Here is a 14,814-nt window from a genome sequence, read left to right on the forward strand (position 1 = left end):
AGCCTTCTATTGAAACTAAGGGCTTACCTTGAGTCACTTCATTTGCATAGACTCAGGTGTAATCCATAGGGCTTATTATGAATAACAAAAGACATTCTGAATATCACTCAGAAAATCTCAAGGGTTTTTGAAGCTATGTGCCAGAAAACTGGGACAAAGACCAGATATATATTCTTTATTATACAATAGGCATGTGAGTTGAAACTTATTTTCATTCCTGGCCTTACAGTAGGACCTTAGAAAACATCTTAGAGGAGGTGAAGTGTTTAGATTTTTAGAAACTAGATTTAAAAATCGTAAAATGGAAAAATTCAAATTTATGGAAAAGTACTACTGAAAGTACAAATCTTTCATTTTTCCACCCACCACCACTCCCCACTTCCATACCATTTCCCAGGCCCACTTTTTAGATAAAGTTTTTTCTATATCTTAAGCTATCTTGAAGGCCTAATAGTTGTTCAGTAAGAGAGATTGGCTGGGGTAAAATGCAAGAAAAATGGAGAGAGGCATCTAGCCACAAAAGGAGTGCCAGTTTAAGATAAGTGTTGGCCGGGTGCAGTGGCTCACATCTGTAGTCCCAGCACTTTGGGAGGTTGAGGCAGGCAGCTTACTTGAGCCTAGGAGTTTGAGACCAGCCTGGGCAACATGGCAAAACCCCGTTTCTACAAATAATTAAAAATGGTGGTGTGCACCTGTAGTCCCAGATACTTGGGAGGCAGAGGTGGGAGGATCGATTTGGCCCAGAGAGTTGAGGCTGTAGTGTGCTGTGATCGTGCCACTGCACTCCAGCCTGGGTGACAGAGTGAGACCCTGTCTCAAAAAAAAAAAAAAAAAAATGTGTTGAGGGGAGAAGGGAGGAATGGATGGTGGTTGATGATGAGAAAGAGTATCTGGAGACTTAAATCTTCAAGGAGGAAAAGTGTTTGCATTTTGGGGATAGAGGTAGGCAATCAGAAGTAGTAAAGGAGAATTGAGTCTAGAGAAATAGGGGCCAGATCATGAGGTACCATGCATGCAATACAAATGGACTTTGACTTTTTTGTTGTTGTTATGGAAAATAAGAGTGCTACTGAAAAATTTTCTGTGTAGAGTGTCTTGATCATCAAGTTTATGTTTCAAAGTCACTTTAGTGGCTGGTGGAGAGGGTTGAGACTGAAGGCAAGGAGCCCAGTTAAGAGATAATTGTGATAGTCCAGAGATGTCGCTAGAGCTTTGGACCAAGATACTCAACTCAAGTAAGGATGTGAGTGTACTAAAAAAAGACTAGTACTTCGTTATTTATAAATCCAGTTTCAGATGTCTTCCTCATTAGAATATTATTCATGTTAGGTTTATAAAGTTTAGGGAGTATTAACTCTTGACCTTTTCTCAAAATAAAATTATTTATTACTACTTTTTACCAATAAAATAATATTCTTATGATTTGTGCTTAGAAGTACTTCTGTTTTAATAATTCATAGCTTGCTTTAAATCATGGAGCTAAGAATTTTACAGAGTTAGGATTTGAGCCTTTAAATGTTTGGAATATTAGAATGAAGACTTCTAAAGTTTCTAAGGTGCAGTTGTTATCATCCATACATTACCAGTGTCTCCTTTCTTGGGACACTGTTTCCAAAAACATTATGTAGACTTATATTGCCACTATGTTTAACATGAAGAACGCCAAGAGCATTGCTGTATTTGTGATATAGTTTGTTTACTTAATACTGTGTTTCATGTTTTTGTCAAAAAACTGAACCATGAATTTAATTTTTCTAATAGAAAACATTCAGATTTTTAAGTACATGCTATGTACAAGATATTTTATGAAATTAGTCAAATCACCTTGAAGATAAGAGACATATGGCTAATCCTCATATAAAGTAAACTGACTTTAGAGAATTCATAATGTAAAGCAGAGATGGCTTTTACTAGAATATAAAGCCTTTGAACTTCAACCTAGGCTGCTTCCTGTAGTAGACACAGACAACCATTGGTTTACAGTAGACATTCAAGAGCCAAACAGAGGAATGGAACAGATTTGTGGAATTTGGGAAACTGCAACAAAAGAAGCATAGAATTTTGAACACTAAAGTCCTAGAGGTGGGAAAATGCTTCCAAGTCCTTAAATGCTCATAACATTAGGAACATGGCCAAAAATTTCAACTTTATCTATAAGGCATGTTCAACCAAGCCCTAATTTTATAATTAAAAAAAATCTTTCTGAGGAGCTAATTTTTGTCCTCTTTAGTCATTTTTTAGAAGCTGATTTTTTGACTAATTATTTATTAAAACCAATGTGCATATAGAGAATGGGATGACCAAGGACAAGGAAATACTCTTTTAAATAAGTAGGATAAAATATTGGAAAATTGAATGTTTTCTTTCTTGTTGACATATGTTTTTGGAAAAGTGAGGAGGAATAGCTTTGCTTAATTTTGAAAATTGGTTATATCTGAATCTTTGTATATTATTTTTAGATTACCTCTTTTTAGCCCTTTAGCAGGAAAAAAATTATGTATATATATATATATTAATGAGATATTTTCTGGTACTACCTCTAAATAAGAGAATGAAAGAATCCAAAGCTACAAGTGAAATGGTGCTTCAACTAAAATGAAATATTTGTAACTGGGTTATAGAATTTGGCATTCCTTATAATATGCTTTGTGGCTTTTTTCTGTGTAATTTAATTACAATCAGGTGTTCATTTTATAAAACACTTTCTTAATTTATGTTGTAGGATGGTTCAGAAAGAGGCTAACTGTATTCTACATGTGACTACTTATGTGCTTCAGATTTTTCTGCATATAGTTAAACAGCCTTTTACTCAGTGTAAAAATACTAGCAATACTTCATATTAAGCATAAGCTGAAGAAGAGGTAACTATAAAGTATAATTGTCATTTAATCATAGGCATGCTTTAGGGAGCTCCATTCAGATTTGGGCATTTTTCTTAAAGGGATAGGAAATTAGTATACAGTGGCTTATGAAAAGATTCTGAAGCTTTAGTGATAGCATGTTTAAAATATATTACATTTTTATAGATCTTTCTATATTTCACAGCTGAAAATGCATATTAACCTTCTGGTTTGAGACCCCTGTAAAATAGGGCAGTTGATACTCAAATTTTATAGGTTGGGCACAATGGCTCAAGCCTATAATCCCAGCCCTTTGGGAGGCCAAGGTGGGAGGATAGCTTAAGGCCAGGAATTAGAGACCAGCCTGGACAATATAGCAAGACCCTATCTCTTAAAAAAATTGCAGGTTACAGAACTAGAAACTTTTTTTTTTAAGGAACAACAGTAGATATTTATTTATTTATTTATTTATTTATTTATTTATTTATTTGAGACGGAGTCTCACTCTGTTGCCCAGGCTGGAATGCAGTGGCCTGATCTTGGCTCACTGCAACCTCTGCCTCCCAGGTTCACGCCATTCTCCTGCCTCAGCCTCTCGAGTAGCCAGGACTACAGGCACCCACCACCAGGCTTGGCTAATTTTTTTTGTACTTTTAGTAGAGACGGGGTTTCACCGTGTTAGCCAAGATGGTCTCCATCTCCTGACCTCAGGTGATCCACCGACCTCAGGTGATCCACCCGCCTCAGCCTCCCAAAGTACTGGGATTACAGGCATGAGCCACCGCACCCGGCCAAGAACAACAGTAGATATTTACTGTTCACAGTTCTGGAAGCTGGGAAGTCTAAGATTAAGACACCAGCAGATTTGGTGTCTGGTGAGGGCCTGTCTTCTGTTTCTTGCTGTGTCCTTACACAGCAGAGGGATGAATACTGTGTCCTCACACAGAGGAAGGGGCAGGGCAACTCCCTTCACTCTGTTTATAAAGACAGTAATCCCATCCATGAGGGCAGAGCCTTCATGACTTAATCACTTCCTAAATGCCTCGCCTGTTCATACTATTGCATTGGGAGTTAGTTTACAACATATGAAATTTGGGGGGATACCAGCATTCAGACCACAGCAGTTCACATAGAAAGCTCTACCATTCCTTAAAAAGTAGACATATAGGTCGGATGCGGTGGCTTATGCCTGTAATGCCAGCACTTTGGGAGGCCGAGGCGGGCAGATCATCTGAGGTCGGGATTTCGAGACCTGCCTGACCAACATGGAGAAACCCCGTCTCTACTAAAAATACAAAATTAGTGGGCGTGGTGGCAAGGCTGACCAACATGGAGAAAACCCGTCTCTACTAAAAATACAAAATTAGCGGGCGTGGTGGCACATGCCTGTAATCCCAGCTACTCAGAAGACTGAGGCAGCAGAATCGCTTGAACGCGGGAGGCCAAGGTTGCAGTGAGCTGAGATTGCGCCATTGCACCTCCAGCCTGGGCAACAAGAGCGAAACTCCATCTCAAAAAAAAAAAAAAAACACACACACAAGTAGACATGTAGTTGCCTGTAGAAGTATTGGCAACCACCTGTCATGTACTGGCAACCTACATGAGAATGGGTATTTTTTCATTCATGTTTAAAATTTTATTTTGTATCTGTTTTATTAAAATATTAACAGAATATTAAATATTGATAGAACATACTACTTGTATGATTACTTCCATTTTTTAGATGAACTCTAAGATGTTGGCCCCTTCAGTTGTGTTTCTACTGTCCTTCTCCTTAGGTCAATGTCTTCAGGTCTTCCACAAGTCTTTTGGACTTGCCAGGATATTTCCTATCTCTCATTTCTCTGGAAATATTAACCTCTCTCTGCAGGTCCCTCTACTGTAATGCCTTCTGTGGCAGCACAGGAATTGTCTACCCATTCAGGTTAGGAGCAATTTTTAAGTATGGTGTAAAAATCTCTTTGAACACTCTATAATGATGAGAGAAGTTGCAGTCACAATTTTCTATTTCTATTTTTTTTTTTTTTTGAGAGATGGTCTTTCTCTCTCGACCAGGCTGAAGTGCAGTGGCATGATCATAGCTCACTGCAACCTCGAACTCTTGGGCTCAAGCGATCCTCCTGCCTTAGCCTCCAAGTAGCTGGGACCACAGACATATACCACTATACCTGGTTAATTTTTTTTTTCCAGTGGAGATGAAGTCTTGCTATGTTGCCCAGCCAATTTTCTGTTTCTTAGCTGATTTGGCATAGGTTTCAACCAGGTATAGACCTCAGGCCAGAAACAGGTTTATAAGAAATACTGCATTTTTTTCATTATCTGTGACTCAACGTGCCTTGATTCTAAGCCCACATCTTTCAGGCTGGTAAGATATCCATGCTTTTGGCTGGGCACGGTGGCTCACGCCTGTAATCTTAGCACTTTGGAGGGCCAAGGCGGGGGATCACGAGGTCAGGAGATTGAGACCATCCTGGCCAACATGGTGAAACCCTGTCTCTACGAAAAATACAAAAATTAGGTGGGTGTGGTGGCACGTGCCTGTAATCCCAGCTACTCGGGAGCCTGAGGCATGAGAATCCCTTGAATCTAGGAGGCGGAGGTTGCAGTGAGCCGAGATCGCGCCACTGCACTCCAGCCTGGCGGCACAGCAAGACTTTATCTCAAAAAAAAAAAAAAAAAAAAGATATCCATGCTTTGTTATGCTTTGGATTTTCTGCCATCCCCAGAGATGATAGGGTTTTATTTAAGCCACTGATTTTTGATGGGGAGGGAGGGAGGTATTCTCTGGTTTTGGTTGTGTGACCACAGGAGTGACCTTCCATACATCTCTTGTGCTCATCTGCGTAGCCCACTTAAAACCATCTCCTCTCGGAACACAGATTTATTATTTCATGAGGTTGGGTACTTCAATGTCCATAGGGAACTTCAAAGGTTAAATGATCAGCTCTGTGTTACAGAGGTGAGATTTAGTACCCATGTCTTTAGACGTTGAATCCAGGTATGGGTTTTTATTACGAAAGAAACACCAGAGGAACCACTCATGTCGGATGTTGGCATTTGCCCTTAAAGAACCATATAGTCTTACATAGAAACCATTTGTCACAAAATGTTGATACATTACTTTTTAAAGTCTTCTGTTGATGCCCATGCTCAGAGCTCTACATTTCCTTTTTTTTTTTTTTTTAATACCCTTTTATCTCTCTTCTTTCCTTTTGCTGGTTATCTTTTCTCCCTCTTCTGATCACATGGCTTGGGGAGTCTATACTAAACAATGATGTTTAGTAAAGCAGTTGACAAATTTTTTTTTTTTGAGACAGAGTCTCACTCTGTCACCCAGGCTGGAGTACAGTGGCACAATCTCAGCTCACTGCAACCTCTGCCTCCCAGGTTCAAGCGATTCTTCTGCCTCAGCCTCCTGAGTAGCTGGGACGAATTTATAAATGTGGGAAATGTGATAACCTATAGGATAATTACACTTTATTTGGTAAAATGATACAATGAAACCAGCTAATTTTTTGGATTTTTAGTAGAGATGGGGTTTCACCATGTTGGCCAGGCTGGTCTCGAGCTCCTAACCTCGTGATCCGCCCACCTCGGCCTCCAAAAGTGCTGGGATTACAGGCATGAGCCACTGCACCTGGCCAACAGTTGACATATTAAACTAGTTATGTAGATACTTCATTTTTACTTTACGGTTATTGTTTCTTTTAGAAATGGTATGCACACTGCTATACACAGTATTTAGTATACATAGTATTTTTAAGTGGAACATAATTTATTCTAAATATTTTCATTAAAAATAGTACAATTGAAGATATCAAATAGTCTGTCTCTCTCTTTAGTAAGCCTCTTCTGAAATAAGAAAAACCACTCTGCTCTAATAATCTTCTAGTTACTAATCTTCTAGTTACTTCTAGTTACTAATCTAGTTACTAATCATCATGTGCTGCATCTGTGTTGCAGACGAGAAGGCACAGAGTATCTGGAATGAATAAAAGAGCTTCTTTAGGATTTGGACTGAAAATGAAGTTCATTTAAATGCCAGAGATTTTCTTCTTATATTTCAACAGGCTTCTTATTTTTTTCCCTTTCTGTTGTAGGGTAGATGATATGCCTCCAGGAATATCTCTGCTTCCTGATAATATTCTGCAGGTTCTGAGGATCCAGCTTCTACAGTGTGTTCAGAAAATGGCAGATGGGTTAGAGGAACAACAGCAAGCCTTGTCAATTTTGCTTGTCAAGTTCTTCATTATTCTTTGCAGGTATCTAGTAGAAAAAATAAGCTAGTTTTCACTCATAGGTGGGAGTTGAACAATGAGAACACATGGAGATGAGGAGGGGAACATCACACACTGGGCCTATTGGTGGGTAGGGTGCTACGGGAGGGATAACATTAGGAGAAATACCTAATGTAGATGATGGGTTGATGGATGCAGCAAACCACCATGGCATGTGTATACCTATGTAACAAACCTGCACATTCTGCATACATATCCCAGAACTTTAATAAATTAAGTAAATAAAAAAGAAAAAAAGAAAAAATAAGCTAATTATCTGTTTTAATATAATTGTTCCATTACCAAAATAATAATTAATTTTATTTATTATTAGTGATGTTTGTAGTTGATATGGAGCTTTAAAGAGTAAGTGCACTTTTTGGAATAGGCTTGTGGTTTGTTAGCATGTTGGAAACTTTTAGTTACTATACCTAGTTATAGCAACATTAGCCAACATTTAAAAAAATTATATTAAAGTCAATGACAGTTTTTCTTCAGCAAGAAATTACTGTACCAGTATTTTTCATATGGTTCTCACCTGTAAATGTATATGCATTTTTATTACTCTGTGTTATTATTTGTGAAAATAAATCATTCAGATATTTCATTTTATTATTTTATCAAATAAAGTATAATTATCCTGTAGGTTATCATATTTCCCACATTTATAAATTAGGTCTGTGGTGCTTACATTTTGGTATGCATGAATAACAACAAGGAAACTTAGTAGAATATAGAGCTTGAGCCTTGCTTATGGAAATTCTGTTTCAAAAGGGCTCAAAATCTGGATTTTTCAAGCATTCCACATTCATCTACATATAAGAACTCAAGAACCATTAGTTTAGGGGCACTGCATATAAGAATTCAAGAACCATTGGTTTAGGGGCATCTGCATATAAGAATTCAAGAAACATTGGTTTATTGGTTCATATTCCTCTTGAAACCTATCTTCATTTCGGAAGCTACATTCTATATCTTTAAATCTATTTTCTTTTTGGAAGCCACTTTCTATAACATACATTATTTGTTTTATAAATATTTTATAATTAATTAGTAGATGAATAGGGACTTAATTTACCTCTTAGTCACCTTTGGCTTAATTTCTCATTGCCTTTGCAGGAATTATGGAATGATTGATCAATAATTGCTAAAACATTTCACCCCTAATTTATGCTCTCCCAGAGCCTTAGACATGTTTTTATTTGTGTGTTTTTCCTCATCCTTAAAATTTGGAAAAATAATACAAGAATTATAAGGGTTGAAGGATGCAGCCGGGTACAGTTGCTCACACCTGTAATCCCAGCACTTTGGGAGGCCGAGGAGGTGGATCGCTTGAGGTCAGGAGTTCGAGACCAGCTTGGCCAACATGGTGAAACCCTGTCTCTCCAAAAAAATATAAAAATTAGCCAGGCATGGTGGCGGGTGCCTGAAATCCCAGTTACTCAGGAGGCTGAGAGGCAGGAGAATTGCTTGAACCTGGGAGGCGGAGGTTTCAGTGTGCCGAGATCGTGCCATTGCACTTCAGCCTGGGTGACGGAGCGAGACTCTTCTCAAAAAAAAAAAAAGGTTAAAGGGAAAGGGTTTATTCAGGTACTAAGACATAAGTTGACCTCTGATAATTTGCTATATTTTCGTGCTAGCTACCTACTACAATTTTGCTGAAATCAAAAATCCTACAGATATTTGTTTTAAATTCATTATGTTTAGATTTTGGTAATAGAGGGAAGCACTGAAATGCTCAACAAATTTTTTGGTTGAAAAAAAATTTTTTGGGTAGTAGATAGTTTCTTATGATAAATTTAATGTTCAATAGCTACCAGTCACAGAACATGTTTCTATTTCCAGAGACCTCACTTTACTTTTTTAAAGCTCCATTTAAAAACTTTAATAAACTTTATGTTTTAGAGCTGTTTTTATATAAATCTAGAATTCCCACATACTCCTTTCCTATACCCCTCAGTTTCCTCTATTACTAATATCTTATATTAGTATGATACATTTATTACAGCTGATGAACCAGTATTTATACATTATTAACTAAGGTCCATGTGCACATTAGGGTTCACTATTTGTGTTGTATAGTTTCATGGGTTTTGACTAATTTATGTTGTCATATATAAATTTGACATAATCATCATTATAGGATCGTATAGAATAGTTTTCCTACACTAAAATGGCCTGTGCTCCACCTATTCATTCCTTACACACCCACACACACACACCCTATACCCCTGCCCGCCCCAACCTCTGTCAACCACTGAATTTTTTTTTTTTTTAATCATAAGCATACCAAATGTTACAGGTTTCATTGTCACCACTGCAATATGTGTACTGTGATGGAAGCATAGCCTGTGTCTCAATTTAGTCACATTAAGTTTTTTGGACACCATGATCAGCAGTACCCATTCTCATCTAGAATGAGGCTTAACCACTGACATTTTAATGGTGTCTTTAGTTTTGCTTTCACCAGAGTGTCATAATTAGAATCATACAGAATGTAGCCTTTTCAGACTGGCTTCCTTCACTTAGCAACATGCATTTAAGGGTCCTCCATGACGTTTCTTGTTTGTTTGTTTGTTAGACAAGGTCTTACTCTGTCACCCATGCTAGAGTGCAGCTGCTTGATAAGGGCTCATTGCATCCTTGACCTCCCGGGCTCAATTTATCTTTCCACCTTAGCCTCTGAGTAGCTGAGACTACAGGTACATGCCACCATGCCCAGTTATTTATTTATTTATTTATTTGTATTTTTTGTAGAGAAGGGGTTTCGCCATGTTGCTCAAGCTGGTCTCAAACTCCAGGGCTCAAGTGATCCTTCCGCCTTGACCTCCCAAGGTGCTGGGACTATAGGCATGAACCACCGCACCTGGTCCTCCTCCATGTGTTTGTAGCTTGTTAGCCCATTTCTTTTTGTCACAGAATAATACTCTACTTATGGACATACCACAGTTTGTTTATTCATTCCCCTGTTGCAGGACATCTTGGTTACTTCCAATTTTTGGAAGTTATGAATAAAGCTGCTACAAACATCTGTGTGCAGATTTTGCATACACATAAGTTTTCAACTCATTTAGGTAAATGCTGAAGAGTATAATTGCTGTATCATACGGTAAGCTTATGTTTAGCTTTGTCAGTGCAAAATTGTCTACCAAAATGGCTATACCATTTTGCATTCCCACCAACAATGAATGAGAGTTCCTGTTGCTCTTCATGGTTTCCAATATTGGATTATACTATTCTTTTATATTTTAGCCATTTTAATAGGTGTTTGTAGTATCTTATTGTTTTAATTTGCAATTCCCTAATGACAAAAGATATTCACCATCTTTTCATATGGCTATATACCATTTGTATCTTCTTTGGTGAAGTGTCTATTTAGATCTTTTGCTCATTTTTAAAAATTGAATTGTTTTCTTATTAAGTTTTAAGACATCTTTGACTGTTTTGAGATGTAATTCCTTTATCAGGTATCTGGGTTTTTTTTGTCGTCGTCATTGTTGTTGTTGTTGTTTTGAGACAGGGTTTTACTCTGTTGCCCAGGTGCAGTGAGTTCTGTTGCCTGAGGTGCGGTGGCATGATCACAGCTCACTGCAGCCTCAAGTTATCCTCCTTCTTCAGTTCCCCCCACCCCAAGTAAGTGGGACCACAGGTACATGCCACCATGCTTGGCTGATTTTTTTTTATTTTTTGTAGAGATGAGGTCTCACTATATTGCCCAGGCTGGTCTCTAACTCCTGGGCTCATGCGATCCTCCCACCTCACCCTCCCAAAATATTGGGATTACAGGCATGAGCCACTGTGTCTGGCAGGTATCTGGTTTGCAAATATTTTTTGATAGTCTGCGACTTGCCTTTTTATTCTTTTAATAGTGTTTTGTAAAACAGAAGCTTTTAATTTTAATGAAGTTTGACTTCACTTTTTTCTTTCATGGATTATGCTTTTTTAAAAAAATTGAGACAGAGTCTTGCTCCATCTGTACACTCCAGGCTGGAGTGTACTGACATGATCATGGCTCACTACAGCCTCAACCTCCCTGGCTCAAGTGATCCTCCCACCTCAGCCTCCTGAGTAGCTGGGAGGCACACCACCATGCCTGGCCAATTGTTTTAAAAAAATTATTGTCCTGCTGGCGGAGTACAGTGGCTCACGCCTGTAATCCCAGCACTTTTCGAGGCCGAGGCGAGTGGATCACTTGAGGTCAGGAGTTCCGGACCAGCCTGGCCAACATGGTGAAACCCCGTCTCTACTAAAAATACAAAAATTAGCTGGGAATGGTACTGCATGCTTGTAATCCCAGCTACTTGGGAGGCTGAGGTGGAAGAATCGCTTTAAACCAGGAGGCGGAGGTTGCAGTGAGCCGAGATCACGCCACTGCAGTCCAGCCTGGGTGACAGAGCGAGACTCCGTCTCAAAAAAAAAAAAAAAAAAAAAATTTTTTTTTTAAATTATTGTCTTGCTACGTTGCCCAGGCTAAGTCTCGAATTCCTGGACTCATGCACTCCTCCTGCCTCTGCCTCTCAAAGTGTTGGGATTACAGACAGGCATGAGCCACTACACCCAACCTCTTTTTCTTTTTCTTTTGCTCAAGTTATGGGTCTGTTTCTTTTGTGTATTGTTTCTTTTGATTTTCAAACTTGTGTCGCCTTCTCATGTGAGTTGTTATTTTTGAGTAAGTGTTGGTTATTGTTTTTGAAAAATCATAGAGATACTTTTAGGCTGGGGATAATATTGTCTTTCTTCTCAGTTAATGTACATTTGTTTTTGGAAAAGTAGGATCCCTCTAATACAGTGGATGATTGAGCTGACTTGGACTTAGTCTCTGTGACTACTAATCTATTTTCATTTCACCTTTACTTCTTCAGTGTTGTCTTTTGGGATCTTAAACCACAGCCTTAGAGACAGTCATTTTCGGGCTCTGAATTCTAGTTTTTGTCCCTTTTCAGCATTGTGAGACTGTCATATGCAATCAGCAGCTTCTCATTTTTTCATCTACCTCTGTCAGGACTGGTAGAAATCATGAGTGCAAAAATGGATCTAAATGCAGGTCTCATCTCTTTCTGTGTTTCATTGTTCTGTATCTTGGATCTGTAATTTTTCATTTCCTTATTAATTTTCTCATGCTTTTAAACAGATTTTTAAAAAAAGTTTTGTCCATGTTTTCTAGTTGTTCTCAGGGAGAGGACTGATCTTAGTCCACTACTATTGGAAGCGGAATTCTTGCAGAGGCTTCCAATTTTGCCTCTGCCTGTACCCTGTTTTCTCCAAGTTGTCATGCCAGTCTGACTTCTTACATTAAGAAGTCTTTTGGTTGGGTGGGTGTGGTGGCTGACACCTGTAATCCCAGACCTTTGGGAGGCTGAGGCAGGAGGATTGCTTGAGCCCAGGAGTTCAAGACCAGCCTGGGCAACAAAGTGAGACCTTCATCTCAACAAAAAATGTAAAAAGGTAGCCAGGCCTAGTGGCACATACCTGTAGTCCCAGCTTCTCAGGAAGCTGGGGTGGGAGGATTGCATGAGCCCAAGAGTTTGATGCTGCAGTGCACTGTGATTGCACCACTGCACTCTAGTCTGGGCAACCGAGCAAGATCCCATCTCTTAAACAAAAAATACCAGAAGAAGTCTGTTAATTCTGTTAATTTTTCTAAAATTAGCATTTACTGGATTTTAAGATATATGTTTTACAAGATCACAATATCTCATAACAAAATTAATGAACGTTGCTTTTTTATTATGTCAAGGGAAAGATTTTAGGTATAGTAAATATTGTCTTGTTTTACCTCAGTCTTATAAAAATGGAATAAAAATGAGGGACCATATTTTAGTTAAACACTAAGCACTTATGAACCCACTGCTTTAAACAAAATATGATACTGTGCCGTCTTAGAGTAAGTAAAGATGCTGTTAGCCCTTTTTCAAGGACTTTTAATGTAGTTGAGGAAATATGGCATCCTTAAAAGGAAACTGTAATTCAAAAAGCAAAGTGAAAATGATTATACTGCACATGTTATAATGAAAACAGTATGTACAAAAAAGAAAACTAAGAATCTGCATAGGGACAAAAATCTGTAAGGAAATAACGTAGATGTACATAGTTGCTTATTTTTAGATTGCAAGATATTGGTGTTTATTTTTTCTCTTCTGTTTCTACTTTGTGATATTTTCCAATTTTCAATAATAAATAGATGCTAATCAGCATATACTTTTTAAACATTATCTGTTTATAGTAGTTAAATGGTGCTTGAGTTATAGTTCACAGTAGGTGGGAAAGCAGTTATATAACCATATTGATTTTATGTTTTAATAAATGTCATTTGAATTTTGTTTGCCAGCGTGTGTTCTCGTAATTCAAGCTGAATTCATGAACATATGTTTTGTTCACCATTCTTATGTAAAAAATTAAAGTCTCTTTTTCTCACAGAAATCTATCAAATGTGGAAGAAATTGGGACTTGCTCGTACATTAATTATGTCATCACCATGACAACACTCTATATTCAGCAAGTAGGTGTGAACTAATCTTTTTTGTCACTTTACTGAGAGCAACTAGGTTTTACTTTTTGTTTGTTTGTTTGTTTTGAGATGGAGTTTTGCTCTTGTTGCCCAGGCTGGAGTGCAGTGGCCCAATCTCGGCTTACCACAACCTCTGCCTCCCAGGTTCAAGTGATTCTCCTGCCTCAGCCTCTGAAGTAGCTGGATATTACAAGCATGTGCCACCACGCCCGGCTAACTTTTGTATTTTTAGTAGAGACGGGGTTTCTCCATGTTGGTCAGGCTGGTCTCGAACTCCTGACCTCAGGTGGTCTGCCCGCCTCGGCCTCCCAAGGTGCTGGGATTACAGGCATGAGCCACCATTGTCTGGCCTACTATTTTTTATATTATAGTTAGTATAGTTAAATATTTTCAGAAGAGGTAATAATTGAGAAGAGACTTAAACTTATTGTTGGGTAATGCATATTTCAGAAATCTTGTACATATTACCTAAATATAGACAAGTAGTTATTATATATACTGTTATTTAATTTAAAAATTTAAGTGTTTTATAAATGGCTTTTAAAATGATACAATTTGTGATTTTTATGTATTATTTATTTATCACATATCCTTCTTACTGAAAACATATTACTTTTTCAAAAGGTGTTTGGCTATTTATTTTAAAGCTATCGTAGGACATATTTAAAATCTTAGCAGCTGTATCCAGTCCATATGATTAAATGACTCTTAGTCTCAAAGGGAAAGTTTGGCTTGTTTGAATACAAATAACTTACTGTTAGATGATAAGTAAGGCATGTCTTTAATTTATGTTTAACTTTGTTCTCAGTTAAAAAGCAAAAAAAAAGAGAAGGAAATGGCAGATCAGACATGTATTGAAGAATTTGTGATCCACGCATTGGCATTTTGTGAAAGCTTATATGATCCATATCGGAATTGGAGACATAGAATTTCAGGGTATGTCTTATAAATAATAACGTTCATTTAAAACCTGAATGTCATAATATATTTGATTCTTCAAAGCAGGTCTTCTCTATGAAAGCAATTGGAAAGAAGTATATAAGACCCACAGATTTAACTCTGAGCTAGAGAAATATGTTGGAGGAAATGAATTAGTGATAAATTCTGCTTCTGAATAATTACATATGCCCTGAACTTGTATTTTGCAATGCAATTTTGAATACTAATAATCTGATAAGAAATGTTAAAG

At 37.8% G+C, this 14,814-nt stretch overlaps 1 protein-coding gene and 1 non-coding gene across 5 annotated transcripts in view; one reads left to right on the forward strand and one right to left on the reverse strand.

Annotated features, from left to right (window-relative positions):
• The window catches only part of NBEAL1 (neurobeachin like 1), a 208,360-nt gene that overhangs the window by 28,242 nt on the left and 165,304 nt on the right, over positions 1-14,814 (forward strand). For 3 of the 4 annotated variants that reach the window (XM_055379437.2, XM_055379438.2, XM_019022754.4), the window contains exons 4-6: positions 6,941-7,102; positions 13,535-13,616; positions 14,434-14,561. In XM_055379437.2, the coding sequence (XP_055235412.2) occupies positions 6,941-7,102; positions 13,535-13,616; positions 14,434-14,561 (372 nt within the window). Of the gene's footprint in view, positions 1-6,940; positions 7,103-13,534; positions 13,617-14,433; positions 14,562-14,814 lie in introns of those variants that run through there. The other variant, XM_063695110.1, reaches the window with a different exon arrangement.
• LOC115933862 (small nucleolar RNA SNORA1) lies at positions 9,409-9,542 on the reverse strand. Its single transcript, XR_004069708.1, has one exon. It is a non-coding gene; the product is annotated as a small nucleolar RNA SNORA1 (small nucleolar RNA).

This window comes from Gorilla gorilla, chromosome 11 (genome assembly GCF_029281585.2).
Source record: "Gorilla gorilla gorilla isolate KB3781 chromosome 11, NHGRI_mGorGor1-v2.1_pri, whole genome shotgun sequence".
In the NCBI taxonomy this organism is placed as follows: Eukaryota; Metazoa; Chordata; class Mammalia; order Primates; family Hominidae; genus Gorilla; species Gorilla gorilla.